At 35.3% G+C, this 25,231-nt stretch overlaps 5 protein-coding genes across 5 annotated transcripts; all 5 read right to left on the bottom strand.

Annotated features, from left to right (window-relative positions):
* Positions 1–244: 244 nt before the first annotated feature.
* On the bottom strand, positions 245–5,249 carry LOC112050990 (uncharacterized). Its single transcript, XM_024089429.2, has 4 exons — positions 5,063–5,249; positions 4,404–4,603; positions 1,991–2,080; positions 245–1,438 (listed from the first exon to the last, which is right to left on the bottom strand). Exons 2-4 carry the CDS (start codon positions 4,590–4,592, stop codon positions 1,151–1,153), a joined length of 567 nt encoding a protein of 188 aa, XP_023945197.2. The 5' UTR covers positions 4,593–4,603; positions 5,063–5,249; the 3' UTR covers positions 245–1,150.
* An 854-nt stretch (positions 5,250–6,103) lies between these two features.
* On the bottom strand, positions 6,104–8,180 carry LOC112050985 (uncharacterized). Its single transcript, XM_024089421.2, has 4 exons — positions 8,034–8,180; positions 7,146–7,348; positions 6,686–6,775; positions 6,104–6,467 (listed from the first exon to the last, which is right to left on the bottom strand). Exons 2-4 carry the CDS (start codon positions 7,326–7,328, stop codon positions 6,183–6,185), a joined length of 558 nt encoding a protein of 185 aa, XP_023945189.2. The 5' UTR covers positions 7,329–7,348; positions 8,034–8,180; the 3' UTR covers positions 6,104–6,182.
* A 729-nt stretch (positions 8,181–8,909) lies between these two features.
* On the bottom strand, positions 8,910–10,681 carry LOC112050988 (uncharacterized). Its single transcript, XM_024089424.2, has 3 exons — positions 10,460–10,681; positions 10,114–10,203; positions 8,910–9,347 (listed from the first exon to the last, which is right to left on the bottom strand). The coding sequence occupies exons 1-3, from the start codon at positions 10,628–10,630 to the stop codon at positions 9,045–9,047; spliced, it is 564 nt and encodes a 187-aa protein (XP_023945192.2). The 5' UTR covers positions 10,631–10,681; the 3' UTR covers positions 8,910–9,044.
* A 2,904-nt stretch (positions 10,682–13,585) lies between these two features.
* On the bottom strand, positions 13,586–18,291 carry LOC112050973 (sodium channel protein Nach-like). The gene is made up of 10 exons (XM_052884785.1): positions 18,089–18,291; positions 17,576–17,773; positions 16,884–17,150; positions 16,627–16,738; positions 16,320–16,444; positions 15,833–15,984; positions 15,451–15,504; positions 14,916–15,013; positions 14,347–14,455; positions 13,586–13,728 (listed from the first exon to the last, which is right to left on the bottom strand). The coding sequence occupies exons 1-10, from the start codon at positions 18,289–18,291 to the stop codon at positions 13,586–13,588; spliced, it is 1,461 nt and encodes a 486-aa protein (XP_052740745.1).
* A 921-nt stretch (positions 18,292–19,212) lies between these two features.
* Positions 19,213–25,224, bottom strand: LOC112050974 (sodium channel protein Nach-like). The gene is made up of 10 exons (XM_024089394.2): positions 25,031–25,224; positions 24,196–24,393; positions 23,601–23,870; positions 23,175–23,286; positions 22,943–23,067; positions 22,182–22,333; positions 21,530–21,583; positions 20,482–20,576; positions 19,824–19,929; positions 19,213–19,388 (listed from the first exon to the last, which is right to left on the bottom strand). The coding sequence occupies exons 1-10, from the start codon at positions 25,222–25,224 to the stop codon at positions 19,273–19,275; spliced, it is 1,422 nt and encodes a 473-aa protein (XP_023945162.2). The 3' UTR covers positions 19,213–19,272.
* Between the last annotated feature and the right edge of the window lie 7 nt (positions 25,225–25,231).

Raw genomic sequence — 25,231 nt, 5'->3', positions numbered from 1 at the left:
ATTGCAACACAGCTCGAACAAAAGCGTCGCGTTTTAAAAACGCTGACGTGTGAACATATACTTGGGAATGGATTTGTTATATTTGTACGCTTTTTTAAAAAACTCTCGTGCGAATGCGGGCTAAGGCGCGTGTGTCTGTAATACACCGGCAGCCATTTCCCTTCGGACCGAAACATAGAGTGTTGTTTAGCGTAGATTCTACGACGAAGTCAAAAACTTTCGAGAGTTCAATTAAAATTAAGAATCCAAATAAGAATTAGTTTATTTAAAAAATACTTACTTATTGGATACAATTTGATTATATGCTCCTAAACACAATGTTGTTTCAAGTTACACTAGACTAAAACTGACATAAGAATGATACGAGTTAGCCATGCAATGATTATCTATCAAGTGTATACCTCTACGGTAAGATGAGGAAAAAACATGTCGTAATTCTGAGTAGTAAAAACCCAAACATAATATTCTGACATACATTCAATAGGTGTTTTTATTTTTCTACTACGAGTAGCTATGCCCGGCGTTTTCATTTGGGTAGATTTTCTGTGGGAATATTCTAAAAGTAGCCTTAAGCTTGCATAGCAGACAATAATAATAATTATCATCAACTATTGTGTATTTTATTTCAAGGTGTTGATTTTGTGATTGATTATTAACATCCAAAAAATACTTTTGCGCAATTTTATTAATTTTTCATGCCGTAGAATCCTCTTTATAAAAACAATTATGCGGTTGGGGTGCCCTCGTCAGAAAAGAAGTTTTTATTCAAAATAAATATAAAATACCAAAGTATATGTAAATGTAAATAAAGTAGTAAATTAATATCTGTAAATAATGATAAAAGTTGCAAAAAAATGCCTCGTAAACCCAGTTCTTACACAGAAAACATGATATATAAACTAAAGGTAGTTTCATAGTAGCTTTATTTCTTAAAACACCTTGTACTTCTTAATACTCTGTTACCCTGGTACTTTTTTGACGCCTTTTCGTTACGTGACGATTTTTGCCAGCTTAGTTTTCTATAAGCCCCATATAAGAATTTCGCTCAGAAAAAATGAATAGCATGAATGGCAATGGCCAAGGGCAATAGATTTTTATAAATTACAGTTTAAAAATAATCAGGAATATATATTATTTGAATATTTTAAGTCTAACATGTGTCCGGTGACCGTGGGTTTATCAAGGCATAACTATGTTTACACGGCGTCTCAGATATTATTCTTTCGCAAGCTTTTTCCTTGTCTTTTTCATCATCGGAGCCCAGCTTAAAGTCATATGCGTCTGAATGTTTTCCTTCATCTGTGGCGGTGAAAGCCAGCGCGCGGATATGGTACCACTGCTCCCGCTCAATGTGAGGTACCGTTGCTGTCAGTTCATCTGGCTTCACGATGCTCACATACTCGGGCAAAATATCCGGAATTGTAGTTCTGTTGTAGCTCTGAAAAACGGATAAACAACTTTTTTTTTGGGATCTCAGTATGTAAACTGTATAGCTGTGTATTGTGGTTTCGCTCGCGTAATTTTTATATAAAAAATAAAAATCCAATGTTTTCAGTGGCCTTCAAAGGTGCTTCAAAGGTGCTTGGAGGCCATTGGATCAGCTTCCACCTTCACACAGTAAGTAAAACTATAATAAATTGTAATTGTTATCAATTGTAAATTATAGTACTGTATGACTTTTTCATTTCAAAAGAGCAACTGTTGAGTTTCTTGCCGGTATCTTCTCAGCAGAACCTGCCTTCCGAACCGGTGGTAGAATCTTTACAAATAGTCAACTGACGTGTCAAAAGTGCTTGTAAATTGAGCCTACTTGAAATAAATGAATTTTGATTTTGATTTTTTGATTTCTTCATTTTCAGTAAGCAGCCAACAAAACAAATAAAACAGCCCACCTAAGCATCGCTAGATTAGAGCTCAAATCTACCTCATTACTCTATTGCAAATTGACAATGTAAGTATTGTTGTAAAAGTGTAATTAAGCACCACTTACCAGACGGACAGATTCAACAATCATTGATGCTCCGTTGTCTGAAAGATGGTAACGTTTTTTTATAATGCACGGCGTTTTCCACGTTTTGACCTAAAAAAAGATAAATGAAAATGAACTTTTCTGTCATAATTTTTTGGCTTTGTATACCGTGATAACCTAGAAAATCTGGAAAAAAAACCTTATACTTTCCATACAAACTCGAACCAAAGGAAATTTTGTTCCCAGCCAAAAAACTTGATTAATGATTTTTCACTACTCTTGCTCAAAAACATTGTCATATTACCACTCCACAGCGGGGCTAAACAAGCATATTAGCCTCCAGGGGAGTAATTTTGTTTTTATAATTATTGTCTATTACGAGTACTAGCCAAGTATTAGCCTACTTTATATCGAAGGAGGTTATATGGCTCCGGGCGTCGAGCGATTGAGCCAGAGGTAAGGTCGGTTATTTTTTTTTATTTGATTTTTATTGAGTTGGTAATTTATAGAGCGAGATTTGAAGACAAGGGTGCACGGTGTAATACCTTTGCCTTTTCTTCATGGAAAAAAATTATATTAATAAAGAAAATAAAATTAAAGAGCAAGAATTTAAAAACAATTATTGTCGTGAATAATCTAATTACTTGATATTTTTAAATAAATTCATTGTGAATTTGTGAACGTAATTTACATGTTTCGCAACATTAATTGTTATGTCTTCATCTAGTAAGAATGGTGATCCTAATTTGGAGATGGCTCAAAAAAGAATTACAAATAACACCTACTTACGAAAAATTTAATAAGTGGAGAAAAGAACAGCAAGTGCATTCTTACTTACAACTTACGCATGGTGTTTTTTTAAACAATTATCTAACACTAGCGGATGCCCGCGACTTCGTCCGCGTAAAAATCGATGTCAACTTTCAACCCCTATTCACATTCCATTTTGCAAGTTTTATAACTTATACCTAATAAATAGTCCACTTATCATTTAACATTTACAAATGTACCTAGAAAAATTAAGGACTTTCCGTACAAACTTTCTACCCCTACTTCACCCATTTCTGATTTTGTTTTCGCGACAAAAAGTATCCTATTATCCTACTACTACTACTATATCTACGTATTATGGTCTCAAATCGTCTTAAGTATCATTTGAATTCATTCTGTAGTTTCAGCGTGATGCCCGGTCAAAAAAAAGGCAAACAGACAGACAAAAAATAGAAAATAGGGCCTACCCCTAGGATAGGAGTAGGCCCTACCCCTAACCTAGGCATACACTCCCCTACCCTGCCCTACCCCACCCTACCCCTACCCTACCTTTACCCCTTCCCTACCTGTACCCTACACTACCCTACCCTATACCTTCCCTACCTTACCCCTACCCTTAGCAAAATGGGTCCAGCCCTATGAGCGTGGTGCGATGACAAAGGAAAATAGAGACTTCTATGCTAAAATTATAATCTTTGGATCTACTGGACCGATTTGAAAGATTGTTTTACCAATAGAAAGCTACGTTATTTGCGAGTGTTATAGGCTATGTTTGATTCCCATATTCATACAGGAACGGGAACTACGTAATTGAAAGCGCGGGGCGTCATGTAGCGGAATTTCTGCGTCTTTTAGAAATTATGTATTATCTCCGAAACTATATATTTAACTAATTAACATACTGTAACGAGCAAATCTTATCTCCATAATATCCTTGTGATTATTAAATAATTTATTTTGATAAGGATTTAAGTTAAGTAGCATAAATAATGACGCAAACCTAAGTATATTAAATTTATAATTTTTAAAACACAAAAGGTACTATATCTGCTTATATATAGAAGATAGATATATGGTGTCGCAGACTTTTTTGTAGAACTTTTAAAGATACATAAAGCCTCCATACATTAATTTCAATTTTACACAATGGTTAAGGCAGCGCATGCGAATAAGTTTGCTTAAGAGGATTTTCGGTCCGACCTGTATGACAAAAATTGTGTTAACTCGGCGAATATATATCTTTAATATAAAATATCCTATAGCACTTCCCAAAAATGTAGCATTCTACTGGTGAAAGAATTTTTGAAATCGGACCAGTAGTTCCGAAGATTACCCCATTTAAAAAATGTGACAAACTTACAAACTTTACATCTTTATAATATTAGTATACATGTTTACCCCTCATATTCATTATTCAACTTCAGTGTAGTCGGGAATTAAGTTGTAAAAGTAGGGTAAAAGCATTTCCCCGAAACATCCAAAGTTATAGCATTTTGTACCTACACGTACAACTCGATTCAAAAGTCTAGATACAACGAAAAAAAATTTCGAGTTACTGCTCTAGCTTTCCGAAAGCGTTTATGCTTGGCATGTTAGTTTAAATTTTGTTTGCACTTGTTGGTATAATTATAATGTTTACACTGTCTAAGATTGAGTAACCTACCTTTATTCCAATGATCGGATCTTTCACATTCGTCGTGTCTATTGGATCCCATTCTATCGTAAAGCCAGTGTTCAAGGTTGTCAAAACCTTGAGATGTGGCACCGGTATGTCATCAGATGGTGTTGGTAGCATCAGACCTGGTACGGCCGCAGTCAGAAGGAGAATAGAAGGTAGGATCAACATCTTCATGAAATATAATTCTGAAACATTAAGGACAATTAAGGTTAATTTTTTTTGTATAAATATTTAATGCCTAGATAAACGAATGCTGCTTTAACTTCTTTTATTCTTTCTAATCTTGAGAGAAAATATCACAAAGATACACAATATTCTGTTCTTAAAAGAAATGATATTTTTTTTTTAACTTATAAGTAGTATTTTTATCACAATATTCTTCATTGACCTTTTATATCAGTATATTATTTGAACCCAATTTATAGACCCGTTTCCGAGATCTTAAATTATAGATATATACAATACTACAAGGAGGAATAATAAAAGAAGTTACTCCTTTAAATGTTGAGCATACACTTGATATGCAGACACTAAATATAGTTTGAATATGATCGATCACCTTTCTCATCTTGAATAAATAAATCCTAATTCTAAAAGTCTAACTAACAATCTAATGTACACTTGCTTAGTTTGAAGTTACTTACGTATTGAAATAAAGATATTGTCCTAAATAAAGATAACACAACGTTGTTTACACGCCACCAAATCAAGTTTGATACTGATGCTATAATGACTTGAGCACGATTGAGGAAAAATATGCCGTTATATTTGGTACCACAAAACCAGAATTTTGGTCATACTTATTACTTTGTTATTGTTTACTGCCACCAATAAACAATAACAAAGGCCAGTGGATCAAATCTTAGACCTGGAACTCCTGGATAAAGGGTTCAGGTTCCTTTTTTTGAAACTTTTAATATAAGTTTTGAGTTGGGACGTGGTGATGTCACGAAAGTACACTAATACACAGTAATACGTCCTATAAAGTGGCTCTCTGAGTTCATCAACTTATGTACCTACGCGTATTGTTTTGGCAAACATACCTCTGATCAGAACACAGCAATGCTACTTGACGGCAGAAATAAGCTTGGTGATAGTACTTTCTTGAACGAAGTTCATCACTAGAAGCTTATACTATACTATCCTACTAAAATTAAACAATTTTTGAGTTGTCGAATAAAAGAATATCTAAACAATTGCATTTAACATTCATTTGTAGATTTGAAACTTATGTATTGGAAATATCCTTCGTAATGAATGGACACGAAGTTGTTTTCAGCTAAATTCTACACAGACATATTTTCTTCATAAAGGCACTTCTACTGGTCTAAACATAATTATTTGGATTTTCCTACAATGTAAGTATAGTGATTGCAAAACCTCTACGGTAAGATGAGGAGAAATATGCCGTAATTCTAAGTCAAAACCCAAACATATTCTAATGCGATATGTAGTTGATTTTATTACTCTATTAGCTAAACCCCGTGGTCTCACCCGCGTAGATTATGTTTTAGTTGGACTTTAGCTTTTACGTTATACAAGTATACGGTTAACTTTTTAACGCTTTTTCGTTACGTGACGATTTCTGTTAGTTAAGTCCAGTTAGTTCAGTTGTATAAGCTGCATAAAAGAATATCGTTCCAAAAAGATTAATGGCTTGTCCAAGGGAAAAGGAATAGACTTTATTGAAATTACAGATGAATATAATTTAAAATTCAATTAAATAATCAGGAGCACGTTTGTATTACATTAATAGTATTGAATCTAACATGAGTCCGGTGACTGTAGATTAATTAAACCGTTATGTTCACACGGCGTCTCAGATATTACTCTTTCGCAAGACTTCTCCTTCTCTTTCTCATCATCAGAGCCCAGCTGAAATTCGTACGAGTTCGAAGGCTTCCCTTCGGCGGTGGTGGTGAAGGCCAACGCGCGGACGTGGTACCACTGCGCCCGCTCAATGTTATGTACCGTTGCTGACAGCTCATCTGGCATAACGATGGTCACATACTCTGGCAAAATGTCCGGGACTGTAGTACTGTTGTAGTCCTGGAAATTATACGACAAATAAAAGTAAAGTTAATAAAGAGATTGCTTGATAAGGCCGCCTTTGCATGCCAATTCTTTGTTATATTTTAATTCTAATCGCTTGTTTTATGTCTTGTATGTCTAAAATATTAAACAGGCTACAGTAATAGTTAGGAGCATCGTCGAAAAGATGCCTGTATGCCGGGATTCTACTAAACATATTTTGGAGTATCGCTTACCTCATGGGCAGATTCTACAACCAATGATGATCCGTTATTTGAAAGCCTATAATAGGTCTTTATGACGCACGGTGTTTTCCATGTTATCACCTAAAAATATATGAAATATTAAAATATTGTAACATAAAAATGGAACCGATTTCAAAGACGTACTTCAGTTATTTTGATTTTAAACCAAAATTACAAAACCGATTTTCATGAAAACTAAATGGTACTTAAATTTGAAAATATATTCTTTCAAACAAAACAAGAATTTTCAAAAGTGGGTAATAAATGACGAACTAATGAGGTAACAAACATTAAAAAAAACATACGCGTTGAATAGAGAACCTTCTCCTTATTTTGAAGTCTGTTTAAAATGATAATATTTTCTGGAATAACCTTTTCACTTCAGCATAAAAGTAATTTTAAGAAATAACTAAAACATTAGTGATTCATTCGATTAATATAAATTAGGTACCTTTATTCCAATGATTGGATCTTTCACATTCGTCGTGTCTATTGGATCCCATAGTATCGTAAAGCCATAGTCGAAGGTTCGTAAAAGCCTAAGGTGTGGCACCGGTATATCATCAGCTGGAGTAGGCAGCGACAGACCTGGCTCAGGAACCACCAAAATGAGGATACAAGATAGGATCCACATCTTACTGGTTTATCTTAAATCTGAAACATTAACGTAATTCTTAAAGAGATTTCTATATCTCTCATTTATTTATTAGTTCTTTTTTTTAATTTTTAACAATGTCAATATAAGTGGTCAGGGCTCCAGAGTGAGGAACCTCCTCACAATACGCGCCGTCTTAAGAATCACTGCCTTTTGTATCCGACTCTTGATCCAACAGTTAAGCGAAAGCTTCTTAAGGTGTTGGTCGAAGCTTTTCGCTATAAGACCATTGACTGAAACAACTATCGGAACAATAATAGTTGACTCAACATTCCACATGGCGGTAATCTCGTAAGGTCCAAGTATTTTGATACTTTTTTCCTTAAAAAGATAATCATTATGCTGATTAATTTTTGATTTATATTTGAGATGAAAATGTATACTTATTTTTTAATTATTATTTACACTTAAAGCATGATTATATAATGATTTATTTATTTTGTTATCCTCTGCGTTACCCAGATCCGACAAAATACTCTCTACGTACGTTTCACCCCGAAACAGGAGATGTTGACTCTACAACGTACAATTGCAAAAGTCGCATGGGTTCGTCGGCTTTTCGCGGAGGATAGCAAAATAAATAAATCATTATATAATCATCATGAACCGCAAAGTAACACCTGCTTCTATCCAATACTTAAAGCATGCACTTTCGAGTGAAGACACTAAATATGACTTAAATACCTTGGGAAATATCCTCATAGATAAAGGTAACACGATGTTGTTCACACTACCAAACTTGATACTTACTGACAAAAGACTACGTTACTGACACTTTAATAACTTGAGCACGGATAAGGAAAATATGACGTTCGAATCACTAATACAAAATCTGAATGTTGGTTACAGGTATATAATACTACTTGTATCTGTATATAGTCGTTAATATGATAATGATATTGTAACATAATATGATGCTATTTTTCGCTTTTAATTAAGTCGGTACGTTTTATGTTTTTGAAGTCGGTTATATGTTTTTATAACACACGGCGCGATCACACAACTTATATTTCTAACAAAATGTAAGTAGCTACTGTAAACCCATAAGGAGTTCTCTTAACTGTCCTTCATCTCCATCACCAGACCCATAATGACAGTCATAACCCATTTAGGTGGAAAGTTCTCATTAATACAAATTAATCAAGCCTAACTACATGGTAGCTACTGTAAGCTGTCGAAGAGTTCCATAAAGTACCATTCGTCTTCAAAACCATCTAGGTAGTTAGTCCTCGTCGACACAAATTAATCGAGCCCATACACAATGCAACTACTATAACCATTGAAGAGTACCGGTCGTGTTCGGTTCCATCATCAGATCGACTCTAGACCTTCATGAAATTGTATTGCTATAAAATGCCTAATAAAAAAAGTAACAAACGCTATAGCTGTTCTTACGATTTTTGAAATTTTTTCTCGTCATCAGATCCCGACATGATGACAATGGGACCACTTCGATACCCTTTCTAACAAAAAAAGAATTTTCAAAATTGGTTAAGAAATGACGAAGTTCTGAGGTAACAAACCTCTTCTTATTATATAAAGGTCAAAATCATAAACGTCTTAGTTTTCGACTTTGTCGACATTTTTAATATACTCATGTTACAGCTTTCTAGTAGTTAAGAGTCACTGAGCTTAACCGCGCACAGACAGATTAACATGGCGTTACTATTAGGGTTCCTTGTTGACTGCGGAACCCTAAAAATCAACATAAGACGACTTTTCCTTAATAAGAACTGTTGGTGCGATGTCTTCATCTGCAACAGCCGTTTGTGAAATGATTCTTTCACACGACTTCTCCTTGTCATTCTCATCGGCCGTGTTGATCTTGAACTGAATAGGGTTTGAGTGAGGTCCCTCAGCGGTGGCTGTGAATGCTATGGCGCGTACATGGTACCACACCTCAGGGTCCACGTGAGGCACTGACAGCGACGACTCATCTGGCTTAACAATGGACACCAGTTCTGGTAACTCATCGGGTAAAGTGGTGCGGTTAAACTTCTGGAATACATTCGGAAACTTTCAATAAAGTTAGATTACTTATCTTACTCGTGGTTAGATTTTAGCAGACGCCGCGTTTCACCCGCGTGGTGATAAAATATGGCCAGGGTGATAACTCGGAGATAGTGTGACTTTCCAACAGTGAAAGTATTTTTTAAATCGTTTCAGTGGTTTCAGAGCCTGTTAAATGCAAACAAACAAGAAATAAAATCGATTCTCTTTAGAATATTAGTATAGATTTCAAAAATTCTTCGAAAGAGATAAATATTATTGCACAAAAAATTGGCATTTTAATCGACCTCCCAAAAACAGATAGAGGACAGACCTCCAGGAGGTCTTTATTGAGATCATGGCATCACGGTCGAGACATGAAGCAACATATCACATTATATCATATATTACAGGTTGTCATAAATGTTTCTTGTATGTCCTATACATGTGCGAATAGTTTTCGGAACGGATGGAGGTAGATGACCCGCCTGATGGTATAAAAAAATTAAAACCTTCAAGATTTTTGACCAATTGGAACGTAAAAGAAAACCATCGCAAATTTTCGGAAGGTTAATAAAGTTACTCATGCCTCATGTAATTACACCAGCAACCAAGCCCTTCAGGCTGAAATTCAGAAATACTAAAAGCATAAAACCACTTTTACAATATGTACACTTAAATCTATTAATTGTGAAGTTGGGAAGCAGCAGAAGTAAATAATATAGTAACGACACAGGCTTCAGTCGAATTTAAAATAAACTTCAATTGAGCTTACCAGACGCTCAGACTTAACTATCCTGGTCACTTGGTCACCAACGTGGTGGTTGAAGGTCCTTATCCTACAAGGAGTCCTCCATACTTTAATCTGAAAATCAAGAATGAGAACTAATTAATCAAGGTTGAAAAAAAAATATCTTAATGTTTTGGCCAAGAAACTTTGGGCGTAATAAAAGATATTATTAAAGTTTCATCATATACACAATTTAAACGTTAACTGAAAATCGATTGTATTTGCTTTCTAAATCGTAAAAAGACTTATGCTTTAAATGCGTTTCTGAGATAGGTATGGACTTCAAGTAGACACATATTATTTTTAATAATGATTGATAAAGAAATCTTACTTTAATTCCAATGATTGGATCAGTGCCGTTTTTTACTTCTATGGGATCCCATCTGATCGTGAAGCCGGATGGATCGTCGATGCCTAAATGTCGGATATAAATTTCTGGAATAGCCTCTTCAGTATATCCTAACAATACTTGTATTATTATAGCGAAAATAAGTAAGTGCATTTCTAACACGAATGTTCTCGTCCGATACACCACAAAGTAATAAAACAAATAAGTTGTTTGCGACCTTAACAAACCGGTAAGCAAGGCGTAAGATGAGGAAAACTGTAACGATAATATTACGTGGTAAAAACACCTAATAAAAAACCTATATGTGAAGTAGGCACCTTTAACTTTTTAGATATATTGGCTATTTTAAACTTATAATTGTTGTAAAGAGTGCTGGAGTGCAATTCCGCTACTTTACACTCATCGAAGAACTTTTCGCCCTTGTTTTTTACACGAAGTTGCCATGGAAACGAACGATGTCACAGCGCTGTAAGATTACAGAATGCAGAGGCTTTTAGAAGACGGATTGACTTTAGATGTAATGGTCAGGTAACATGACATGCCTGTTCGTTTGTGTAAGCCAAAAGGACGGCAGCACTAAGGAAACGCAATGGTAAGTAAGTAGGTATACCTAAGCCTTGTTTTTTTATACATTATTAATATTTCGTTTTAGCCTCTAAAGTGCACAAACAACAATTATTATGCAGGTAAAAGTAGTTTTTATTTAATTAATAGTTTGCATGCAATTTAAAATTTGATAAATCTGTAAACATTCACATCAAATTCGATTGTCTCCTCGGGCGTTTAGCAACGCATCACTGAACGTACAAAACTAAACTTCAAAATCTTAATTACTTCCCCCTTATTTGAAATGCAAAATTAAAAGTGGGAAACTCGTAACATTGTAAGGGCGTGTTTACACTGGGAGCGCAAAAGGTACAGATTTGTAAGGATGTAAATCAAACTGAATGTTTTATTAAACACTCAGTGCTGGGTATTCAAATTAAGTGGCGGTGTCGATGCTTCGTTTGTACGGAATAGGACTCGGTTTTTAAAGACACGTACTTTGTGTAGTACAATGACTTTAAAGAATGAAAAGAAATAATTTATTTTATAATTAATTTGACGTTGTAAAAATACGATGTCATGTTCAATGGAAAAAATATAACGTGGTATTGTACGTTTCGATAGAATTGTTATTTACCTTTGTATTAAAAATGCATATTAAGCGAATTTTTCATTTCAATTTTTCTCATAAATATAATTTATGTTATATTTAATTAAATACCAACTACAAACAGATTTACAAGTGTTGCATTGAAGAACCAGAAATATCCTTAGAGTTCAAAGTAGGTACATCATTTTATTTAAATGAAAGAAGCAATTAATTAATTTAAAAAAAATTACAAAAGTCTTTTCCATATTCAATTATCCTCCAAGATTTCCACCTCTGCGTTTCTGTTCGCAATATTTACCCGTTACTTTCTGTAAATATTCCCGCGAACATTTCGAATATAACTCGTACAAGAAAATTAAGCTTGTTTAATTATCTACCTACCTCGTGTGTACACAGCCTTAGCGGAACTCGATGTTACTCACCGTGTACTTTAGTAACAAAAGTCAAGTAATAATGGTAAGTGATGATATTGTATTATTGTTGAAACAAGAAATATATCGAACCCAAATATGTAGGTAATAGATGAAACACATTTGTTTCGGGTCCTAGGCGTCTATATAAACACGTTTGAAAAGTCTAGTCTGTCAGTGAAGGACTCTACTATCGGTTTCAAAACTAGATCTGAAGAGCATAGAGGCATAGGTTTTAAGCTTCATGTGCCTGTAATCATACCGGCTACCATAAGTACTCTTTAGAGTAAACTTTTTTCGTAGGAGAATTGGAGCTTAGATCCTCCACGCTGTTTCAGTGCAGATTGGTGGGCGAACAATGTTCGAGACTGTGAAAAAATCACTATCACTATCACTATCAGAAAATAATAATAATTTAGCGGGCACCCACATGTCGGCCTTATTTTATTTATAATAATATTTATTCAATACTGTTATTTATTTAAATGCTGATTTAATTAATAATATCAATTTGTTAAGCTAAATACCATAAAATTGTGTTTGCATCTGAGAACCTATGTAATGGTTCAAAGTATCAATTATTAAGGTATCATAGTTATTATTTTCCCGTAAGACAATTAATAGGATAATTTACCTCAGGTTTACCGTTTTATTTTACCTCCATAATAATAATTTACTCAATTTCCCACTTAATTTGTATTATTTATTATCCACGGTCATTAATAACGAGTACCAGGCGAGCAGAACTCGAGCGGAGTAAACTTCGTATCTTGCTTCCGTTAACTACTGAAAGATGCTAATGAAGCGCACTCACCTTTCTATACCCATCTCCTTCTTTCCCATACAATTTCCTATGGAGCTGTCCTCCTCCACCGCTGTCATCGCCACAACGGCCGGTCCAGACGGTGACAAGAAATTAATTAGGGGAAGCCGGGGAAAATAATGGTACGCCGTGATTTTTAAATGAAATTTATTTTCTTCACTTCATTTATTTTCCGGGCGACATGACACTTTGGAAATTATTAGACATTGGAAGCGGCTTACTTTCGCTACGTAAGGTTTAGAAGTGTTTTCTTTTTAAAGAGTTTAAAAGTTTAATTAACTACTTAGTTTGTGATTAATAAAGTTGTACTTAAGTAAATAACAACATTTTCTATGATTACAATATACGAGTATACACACCTATAGTGTGTTGTAATATTAGCATTATCATCACCATCACTATGAGCTGATGGACGTCCACTGCTGGTGCTGACCTGTTAGATCTTCCAAAGTCCACGGTTTTGAGCCAACAGCATCTAACTAAGTCAAAGTAAAATCATATATTTCATTAGCATAGAAAGACGGATATTAGCATACAGAGTTTGATTTTACCTCATTTAACTATTACGAGTAGTATAGATATATCATTCGACGTGGAATAACAATCAGAGAAAGAACTAGTTTAGTTAAAAACCTTGTGCACCTATGATACTTTATATCCTGGAAAAAATAATATTTAAAAAGCCTACCTCACTAGCAACCTCTAGTTTACAATATCAGTTAGTGTTTAACAATTGAGGGGGTTGATTTGCCTAAATTATCCCTCGCATAAAAAAATAATCTCAAAGTGAAGAAGTAAGATATTTCTATGAAACTTATTACACTGCAGCCCAAGAAGAGGCCCGCCATTCCTCCTACCGCCACTGAAAAATAAATGAGGATCAATCTATTTATTATTTTTAGTAGTATCTATTAAGCACCGTTATAAATCAGGCAACCTTTACATAAAACTGATGGAGGGCGTTTTTATGATTATGTCCTGCAGGGTTATTATGTAACTCGGTGTGCCATTCAAGTAGTCAGTTTGCAATCATCTATTTTTATATTTTCAAGGAAATGACACAATTATCGTCATTTTACATAAAATAACATTAGTCAAATAGTGATAGTAGCAGATAGTAACGTTATTTTAACAAAAATCTGGTATTTACGTAATTTTGTTGAAATAATCATGCTGGATGATCGTATAAACAAAACAAGCAAAGTTCAGGTATCTTTGTTGGGCCAAATATTATTGTAACAATATCTACTACTCGCACACTACACACTGCATAAGAGAATATAGCGAGAGAAGTAAGCAGACGACATGCTATGTTATTTGTCCTTCCGCATATCACGCCTTTCGTCCTGCCTCCTCCTTATTTTGTCTGTGAGTGCACTGTTCACACGAGGTGTCGCGATTTCTTGTGCGAGTACAGTGTGTGGACTAACAGGGCAGCATCGCAGCATCAGCAGTGCGAGAAGCATTGTACACTACATACCCAAAACATCACTATAGCCGAATATAATATCCCGCTTGTATCTAGTTCGGGGAAATGTCACCATACCCCATTGCAGGGTTGTTGTCGCTATGACCCATGATTGTAATTCCTGAAATTACACGAAACGCCATATAATCATATAATATTAGGTTTTTACATGAAACAATCAAGTACATAATTATAACAAAATAAGAAAATAAGAACTGTATGAGCAAAAATATGTTTAAAGGACAAAGACAAGAATGCCAAATAAGAGTTAGCGTGGCAAGTAGCAAGTAGGTGGTACCTGTTTTTGAGTGTGAAGTGATAGATAGTGTGTACATTTTGTCGTAAATTTTGTAGACGTGATGAATTTGAAGAGGTTAATTAAAAAAAAGAACATATAATAAAAATATAATTTTGTAAAGTAATGTAACGTAACAAATTGATGATGAAACCGGTTCTTTAGTAATAAATTAATTTAAATTTTATGTTAGTTTCCGATATTATACGTAAATGCCTGTGCATGTAAACTGTGTTGTACAGTATTGTAAGTGGGGTGTTAGATTAGTAACTCATAATGTACTCACATATGTATCTGTAATATAGTTAACATCATCACATACAGGGAAACATGAACAGTTTTCAACTTTCTTACCACTTTCGTCAATCAAATCTGAAATTAAATCTGAAATACAGAAAAAAATAGAAGTCAATATTTAAAAAGATTAAAAAATACAAGATTTCGTCAAAATGCTTTGATATGTAGCACCAGAGTGATTGTTAAAACAAATGAGCTCAAAGGCGAAATGTTAGACGTTTCAACTCATTCGTCAGATCAACTCTTTTATTTGACATTCAATCGTCGAAAATTTGAGTCCATTCAAAAGACCCGAAGTGGTTTTAAATTTTGATGATGTTTTATACTGAAGTTAAATAAAATAATGTTCTATAGAAATCAACACTTCCATGCCCATTTGGTGCCATTTACGATGTTTGGCTATCACTATCCGAAAAGTTTTCCAGTCATTTTAATCAATATTGAATCCTTGTTTATTTCTCAAATCAAAAATATAATGATAGTTAGTTTTAGTTATGATGGTTTGGATAAATTAGCTCTGTTACCTCTGTGTTTATGTAAGCAATGTAGACCACTGACATCACATATTTGTTCGTTGTCTGAAATAAGAACATAAGTTTATAGATTTTGTACTACTCTTCTGTATTAATTAATTAAACTCACATAAAAAAAACGTTTAGCTTTATATTATATTTGCCAAGTTGCTAATCAATTTCTTGATAATATTAATTGTTTTTGAAGAAAAAGTAGAAATGAAGTCAATGTGCATGCTAGAAAAAGAAAAGTCAATAATATGTATGTTTCTGAAACTTTTACTATATACTACTTGTCACTAATGATACGTGACTGACGAATTGATGTTTTATCAAAAGTACGGTTGTCCTTCAATTTTAAGGCAAGACAGATTTTTAATTAAATTTTACTAACCAATCCTCCTGTAAAAGTGTGGAATGCACTGACAATACTGGAGACAGAGGCGGATTCTGCAGTCGATGCGACACATATTATAGGTATATATTGAGTTGTGTTTCAGGTTGTTCTCATGCTGGAATCTACAGCGACGTTGAGCTACGCTTAAGCTGGAAGAACAGTAGTAATATTTGGTAAATATATATTTGAGTTTAAAGTTTTCTTGAATATCTACGTTACCAAGTAACAAGTTCAATAACAAACGAAATATGCAAGCTGTTAGCAACAAGGATATTATTATATTATTAAAATATTTTGATATATCTATATTATTAAAATATTATGAGTCTATATTATTTTGTATTATAAATAAATTAAAATATGATAGTCGTTGTTCCTTTTTTTTACTCCTATGAGCATTGCAAATGTTACGAATTGCAATAATATAAAACAGCAACAACTTAGGACCAATTAAACCACCTTGTTATAGAAACTTTATACCTACCTAGCAGCTTCTGGGGAAGTATAAACAGATATCGTTTTGACATATAGCGTCATATACATTTTCTCTGGCGAATGATGAAGCTTAGACGTGATGTCGGGTACCTCCATCGGGCCGTGGAGGGTACCCTAAAATGTTTTGAAATACATAACGATTTTGAAATTAATAGAAACCACTACAAAAGTATACAATAAAGCAAGAAACGGTAGTTATTATCATAATTATGATTAAAAATGACAACATAAGTCAGCCTTTCTGTCTGTCTGTCTGTCGTAAAATGTACTGTCGTAAAATGTTGTTATATACTTACTGAATACGAAGATGTTATATTAACTTGAGCAAAAACTTCTCCATCTAACGGATGAACAAAAAATACAGGATTTTTATTTACAACAGTGTCCCATCTATTCGCTCTCCTATATCTAAAACAATATTATTAACCGACTTCATTTATTCACAATGTTATTATTAACTTCATGATTCGAATCATGAGTTAAAGTTTCGTTAGAACAAAGAGGTAGCTCTTAATCCATTTCTTGCAAGTAACACTTACAAAAAAAGACTTACTCAGGTGAATTGTAAACAGCAACCTTTGAATTAATGGAATAGCAAAGACCCATCTCTGTAATTGTAGGCATTATTTGTAGGTCAAATCCGGAAGTGCTAGTCGTTAGAGTCGGTTTGAACAGAGCAGATAAATCCAAGAGTAGATCCAAATAATCATCAGATTTAATTCCATCGTAATGTGGCACCGTGTCGAAGTTGTCATAAGTTGCGTTTGCTAATGCCTTGATGAAGTTCCTCAGTGCTTCTTTGTCTTCGACATTTGATTTTCTGTAGATGTAAACATTTCCAATAAATGGATATAATAATAAAAGTGGATTCCTCAAAAAATATATTTTACTATATATAATATATATCATACGTTCTCTAACTGGAATAAAAAATAGCCTATCTGGTAAAACTACAATCTATCTCTACTTAAAATTTCAGGTGATTCGGTTTAGCGGAACGGCTGGACTAATTTTTTAAAAATCTGTGCATATTAGGTAGGTTTTAGAAAACATCTATTTTTCATACCCATATATGATAATAGAGACTTATCACAAATTTTTAGGTAAAGCAAAGCAACGTTTGCAGGATTAGTTAGCACGTATACATTTTTTAAATATCTCCTATTTTTAAACTATAAAACCATAGAACTTTAAGCCCTAGGCCTTTGCATGGTTTGCATGTTGCAACTCATAGAGAAAACTCACTCTACATAACGCTCCAACTTCATGTAATCGATCTTCACTTCAGGGCAGAGGGTCACGCAGGGAAAAGTGGTATTCCACGCAAGCATGTCACGCTCCATAGACACAACCGTAGGAGACGACTGGTAGCGTTCCCAGGTGGCAGACGAGAGATACAAGGTGCCGCATACTGATATGATCACCATTGTGAGCCAGAGAAAGCTGAAAATAAATTAATTGCTAAAATTATGTCATGTCATGATTGTCATCAGTTTATTTTCAACGAAACATTTTTTCTGCCTTATCTGTTAGCGAGTGTTAAAATATAAAGCAGTCAAAGTGGGAGTTAGTGAGTGGAGCTTCACCAATTCCAGACTGCTAACTACTGACGGCCCGCTTACCCGTGTTGGAGCTGAGCAGCCTTTGAAAAGTGTAGAACAATTTAATTTCAATAGACCGTCTATAAGGCAAAGAGAATTTTGTTAATTTATTACAATGTCTGTTATCATGTGTGATGACTTTTTACTTTTTACTCACATCTCACAAGGATGCCTTCCAGCGGCGACGAGATGGCTCAAACCATGTATCGATGAAGTTTCAAAGAACATTGCCAAGAACGTCTTCATCTTCTGCTTGACGTATGGTAGTGGTCTCTTTCGAGGTTTTTTAAAATGGCGACGATTATATCTACGCTGATCTTGCCTGATTAGCATGGCTAGGAATTCCTTTTGGGGGTACATCTTGAATTATGATCAATCAAGAATTAGGAATTGTTAAAAAAACTAACAATAAAAAAAATCAGCATGTTAAAACATAAGACATACAAGTAGCTAATCTAGGTGTACTAATAAATTAATTAATTACTTTTTTGGATAATAAATTCGAATTGCAAATGATACAAAACACAAGGAGTTTTTTAGGTATCTTTTCTACTGGATATGATTATAATGTGGGATTAAGAGTTTGACCGTTTCAAATGAATTCTGATTTCAAATAAACACGAGAATTTTGAAAACCATGTTGTGTAGCTATTGCAAGTGTTACATTGCATACATAATTATTAATTATCTATGCTACAAATCTGATAATTGTTATCAGCATTATGCATTTAATATAATATTTAGCATGCAATATAAGCCTTTATGTTAGACATGATAAGGTTATTTTTCATTTTCACGTTTTGAGTCAGGAAAAAACTTTGTCAAACTAGGTCAATAATGCCGTAATGGCACTTCACTGATTTTATCGAAGCTTAGCGTTTCATTGTCATAACCGAGTCATAACAATAGCTTACCTCCTCTATTCATTATTCATAAAGAGGGCAGAAATCACGCTTTATCGTGTCAATTAATAATATATTTTCTTTCACGTAAACACACGAATATGTGTTGCGCAAAATATAATTACGCGTGTTTTTACGAGTATGTTCTGAGATCTAATTTCTTGATTGTTAGACTTTTGTTTCAACATTGTGATTATTTATCGAAATCTTTCTTCTTATACAAAACAAAAGGTTTAAAGTTTATTATTAAATTATTTATATTTGCCATATAAGTGTCATACAATTTATAAAAAAAATACTACATAATTAAATTTAGTGAAAATTACATTTGAATTGAACAAAACATTCTAAAATTGTATTGGTCGTGTGAAGAAACACTAACACCGAATGGGCATTTTACATCTTACTCTTAGCATTGCTAATTATATTTTATTTTAGTTTATTTATTTGTAGTTTTGGTGTAGGAGATAAGCCTCAGCGTCATGAAGTAAAGGATCTCCATGAAGCTAAGCACGCTGCACCCCAGGAAGAGCCCCGCCATGCCGCCCACCGCCACTGAAAGTGAGCAAAACCTTGGATTTACTTTTAAATTGTTCTCATCATTATCAGCTGAATGGGTTCTCTGCTGGGACATTGGCCTCTTGCAAGGACTTCTAAACTCGAGCAATTTTTCCAACTGCCAACGTCACCTGCTCGTGTTTCATGACTGACAAGCTCTGGCGACCGACAAATGGCGGTATACCCAATACCAACAGGCTAGATTTTGCAGACTACGCCTCATGGAAACAGGGTGGCACTAATTAGGATGTAAATTAGACCTGCCCTGCGAAGTGTTACTCTTATGTACTGTTTGTGGACGATGGTCTTCCACATATCATCGGCACGGTCCGTCAAAATATTCCTAAAAGTTTTCAGTAAATCTTCTGTGAGCGAGAGCATCTGATGTAATGTGAGTTCCCGATTGAGTAGTTAAGAAGCAAAACAGCTTACCTAAAACATCAGTGAAGCCGAAGATGATGTCCCGTCGGTACTTCATCCTGGGGTATGTGCTGATACCCCACTGGAAATTGGTGCCTAAGATCCAGCTCTGCAAAGCCTGGATAAGAAAGATTCAATATAATATTATGATAACCTTCAATTCAGTTTTGGGTCTAAATTCAAGGCTGGTTTATTAGGTATTAGATATTTGCGAGAAATGCTTGGCGGCACCCCGAAAATGGGGAGCATTTTAGGCTGGTCGGTCTTGGTCATAATGATTGGTAATGATTGTAACAGAGTGACAATTGACCAGAGGTCTAATTCTACTCCTGTTACCCGTAACACTACTTTCAAATTCCCCATCCACGTAACAGAAGATTATCCATCTTTCTTCTAAATGAGACTACAGAAAGCCTAATCAATTTAGTGGTCAGGGTTACGAACACTTAAAAGAGTATGGCTGCCGACACACAACTACCAAAGATTAACCTAAATATATTTCAGGTAACTACTTTTTTGGTCCAGTCGCTAATTTGTTTAGCGACGAATTATCGGGTCCAGTATTCGAGTCTAGCGTTCGATTCCCGCTACTGGAGACGTATAAAATGCACTTCACTGGTTTTTGGTGTGTATATGTATAAATATAAAAGTTTTCCGTTTACCCACTTACATATGATTGAACAGAATAGTGCACGTTATGACATATGGGGAAACATTCGCAGTCTACTTTCTTGCCACCTTTGTGCATCAAATTTATTAGTATATCTGTAAACATTAAAATGAATTATTTATAGGATGAAATAAAGTACATTGGACACTTATTGAGAAAGAATACAATAAGGAACTTAAGCTAACTTATCCTAATAACTATACAAATCATCGTCATCATCATCATCATCATCTTTATCAACCCATATTCGACTCACTGTTGAGTTCGAGTCTCCTCTCAGAATTAGAGGGGTTAGACCAATAGTCCACCACGCTGGCTCAATGCGGATTTGTAGACTTCTCATACGCAAAGAACTTATCCTAATAACTATACAAATCATCGTCATCATCATCATCATCATCTTTATCAACCCATATTCGACTCACTGTTGAGTTCGAGTCTCCTCTCAGAATTAGAGGGGTTAGACCAATAGTCCACCACGCTGGCTCAATGCGGATTTGTAGACTTCTCATACGCATTAAGAATATTCTCAGGTATGCAGGTTTTTCTCACGATGTTTTTGCTTCACCGTTTGAGACACGTGATATTTAATTTCTTAAAATGCACACAACTGAAAAGTTAGAGGTGCATGCCGCGGACCGGATTCGAACCCACATCCTTCGAAATCGGAGGCAGAGGTCATATCCACTGGGCTATTACGGCTCTCGGGATACAAATCATGCCCACGTGGAATACTGGCAAAAATACTGTCTGCATTTCCGCGGTGGACAGCTAGGCAAAATTTATTTGCGCAAATAATAAGCCTTTTATGTGAATTATGTCTAGTTATGCCATCAGATTTTAACACTCTTTGTTTAGTTTCGATTTTTCACAAATTTAATAAGTAGTTTTGCTTTCTTCATTATTATTAGCCTTTTTAACGGCTCACCACAGGGTCAGGTCTTCCTCCTTATTCAAGAGGGGATATGGAGCTTAGAGCCACCACGCTGCTCCAATATTGGTTAGAGAGTCTCGCATGTTTACAAATATTTAGTTAAATCAAATATACCTTTATAACGAGCCAAGCAGTGTAATCCTTTTACGTCGCATATCTTTTCGTCACCTGCGATATAAAAATAGCAATTTCATAAATCGTAGCAATTGTTAGTTCAGATGCTTAAAGGCAAAGTATTATTAACCGACTTCAAATAATGGAGGAAGTTTCAATTCGACCGTATATATGTATATTTTATGTATGTTCGCGGATAACTTTATCGTAACTCTGATGATTCGTCCGCTTTTCGGTGCGGGATCGCCATTCCAGCATCTTGGAATCCTCCATCGGCTCTTCGAACTATGTGCCCCGCCCACTTCAATTTCTTGTATATGTATGTCTTTGGTTCTGCGTTATAGGAGGTTAACACATATTGACCAACTCTGGCGCAGTTGCCAATGCTGTGGTTATCAACAGAGAGGCCTAGATTCATTTTCAGCTCGGTCAGTTAAAGGTTTTAAATTTTCTGAATTGGCTCAAGTCTGGTCTGATGATAGGCATGCTAGCTAGTTACCACCCTACCGCCAAGCGATTTAGCGTTCCGGTACGATGACGCATACTTGTGCCTCTTACAAGTAAGCCCGCGTCCATATTAGACTGCACTTGCCACTTAACATCAGGCAGTCAACTAACTTGTTATTGAGTAAAAGAAAAGCCATGCACTGACCAATCCTCCTGTAAAAGTGCGGGATGCACTGGCAGTACTGCAGACAGAGGCGGATCCTGCACTCGATCCGACACATGGTGTACGAGTACACGGAGTTGTGCTTCAGGTTGTTTTCGTGGCTGAAGCGGCAGCGGCGTTGAGCTACGCTGAGGCTGGAAATAAAACATCAAAGTTTCTTCCTCGATGCCTGGTACAGTCCGATGCAAACTTTATGAGGTCTGGGAAATTAGCTACTAATGTTGTTACGCGCATAAAGTACCCTAAAATTAAGATACGTGAGATGATTTCGAGTTGGAGACAGGCGCGCGCGGGGTACCCTAGCAAGTACTTCGCTACAACTGATTCGTTAAAATTTTGCATTGTTATTTTTTTTGGGATGAAAATTAGTCTACATATTCAATAACTTCCTCTATCCAGCTCCGTCGTGATGCGAAGTTGACAGCAGCTGTTAAGGGCAGAACTGTCAACTTCGCATCTCGCAAACATCAGTCCCGTCGTGACCACGATTCATGCAAGTCGAAATATCGACTTTAAAAATCTCGTCGTTTTATCGTGGTACGTACCCGTTTGAATAATATCGTAATGAACAACCACGAATTAAGTTTAAAATCATTAGACAGACAAAAATTATAAAAAAGCTGTTTTGTGTTTAGGGTCCTGGGCGAGCATGGTTTCCATGATTTCTCAGTGTTTAGTCTGGTCCCTTAACCATGGAATAATTGACAGCCAATTAGCGATAAACAAAGAAAACTTTTAAATACCCAGCGGCTTCATCAGAAGTATAAACAGTAGTGGCGGTGACGAAAATCTTCATGTAGAAGTACGAAGGCGAATGATGGTACTTGGAGGCGACGTCGGGCACCTCGAGCGGACTGTGGATGTACACCTAATGGAAAAGACATAAAATAAACATTTAACTCCAAAAAATAATTATTTTTTTATTTATATTCATCTTAATTTTCTACATTCATTGAATCTAATTGATAAACTTACTCTGTACGAGGAAATATTTAAGATCTGAGCAAACACTTCGCCGTCTAGTGGATGAACAAAATATGATGAGGATTTGTTTTGTATGACATCCCATCTATTTGCTTTTCTGTACCTGAAAATGTTAAATAAAACAAAATCATAGAATAAATAATATTATTGTAAGGTTATTCTAAATAGAAAGAAACTAATTTCACCAAAAGCATCCCATAAATTATCCAACCCAATATTTTTAATGGAAGATTGCGAACGACATATGAACTGGCTTTTATTATTTTATTAATAATTATTATAAATTATAATTTTTCATATGATGTATTAAATTTTCTTGCGTTTAAGCCATAAAAACTTTAATACAAAATGACAAAACCACTATCAATCTGTTATTGAACCATTACATATGAAGGTTAACCATAAAAAAAAACTTACTCAGGAGAGTTATAGATCGCTATCTTGGAATTTGTAGCATAGCACAGTCCCATCTCAGTGATAGTCGGCACCATTTTCCCAAACCCCACACCCGCTGCGCCGATGGAGACGGTCGGCTTGAACGGTGGGGTCAAACTGAGTAGCGTTTCCAGATAATCTCGCGCTTCTATATCCTTGTAGTCAGGGAGCGCATCGAAGTTTTCGAAAGTAGCATTCGCCAACGCCGTGATGAATGTTTTGAGTTTCTCTTTGTCTTCTACCGTTGAAGTGCTGTCGATGTGAAAAATTAGAGAGAAGTTTAGTGCAAGTTTGCAGGCAATATGACTGGGGCCTGATTCAGAACAGTGTGTAGTTTTGTACAACTAATTTATGAAGTTTTTAATTATTACCCAATGAAATTGTTTTTTTTTTGGTTATAAAAAAATATGAAGATGAATAAATGATTACGTAGTGGAGGTTTCTGTGAATGTCAGTCATGGGAGTGGGAGTACCTACTATCACCAAGCTTGTCTATGTCGCCAATCAGAATTGAGCTGTTTTCTGGTTTGAAGGGAATGGAGAATCTACTTTGCGACTCTTCTAAATGAAACCTCACTTCAAATAGAGCTCCAGTTTCTCAAGATCCACCTTCTCTTCAGGGCAGATGCTGGTGCTGGGGAAGGTGGTGTTCCACGCGTACATGTTGCGGTCTATGGAGATGACCGTGGGCGAGGACTGGTAGCGCGTCCACGTCATCCACGAGATGGATATCGTGCCGTACAGAGATATCATCACCACTATCAGCCACAGGATGCTGAAGAAGAAAACATCTTCATCTATACCGAAGAAAACATATGTACAAGTCTATACTCAGAGGTAAAGTTTGAGTGTTTGTGGGATTTTAGGTGCAATCTCTAGATTTCCTTAACCGATTTTGTAATTTCTTTTACTAATAGAAATCCATGTTATTAGTAATTGTATAATATCACGCCATGACCAATAAAACAGAGCATAAATAAAAAATGTAGCTAAAACGTGAAAATATATTTCTTTTGAGATTTTTTTCCTATTTCGGTAATAACTTAACCGTAGAGCTATTGAAGTTTAATTCATTACTCCTGTCTCGTCAGCCTATGTGGTTTTGAATCACAAGATCCTGGGTTGGGGTGTATGGTACTGAGTTTTCATTCTCAGACCAGAGAGAAATTTGTGATGTTACTCCCCCGCCTCGGAAAGTACGTTAAGCCTTCGATCCCGTTAATTATTATTAACATCTGATAGAGGTCGTTAATGACTTTAATGCTATCACCCTTAGCCCGCCAACCCGCATTGGGGCAGCGTGGTGAGTCTACGCTTCATATCCCTTCTCCTATAAGGAGGAAGACCTGACCCTGTCGATGGTCGTTAAGACAGGCTTATAGGTAATAATGAATGATCAAATCATTACTCACACTTCACATGGATGTCTTCTATCGTTGACGAGATGATTGAAGCCGTGTATAGTAGACGTTTCTAGAAACAACACGACATAGTCTCTGATCTTCTCTATCAAAACTTGTGACAGCAGTTTGTGGCCATTGTTATGTTCCTTTTGATGATTTACATCTTGATTTCTTTGAACATTGACTTTTCTTTTGGGAAACATCCTGAAA

Source organism: Bicyclus anynana, chromosome 12 (assembly GCF_947172395.1).
Source record: "Bicyclus anynana chromosome 12, ilBicAnyn1.1, whole genome shotgun sequence".
In the NCBI taxonomy this organism is placed as follows: Eukaryota; Metazoa; Arthropoda; class Insecta; order Lepidoptera; family Nymphalidae; genus Bicyclus; species Bicyclus anynana.
Note: the sequence above shows the minus strand (reverse complement) of the source record. Positions and strands in the feature narration are given on the sequence as shown.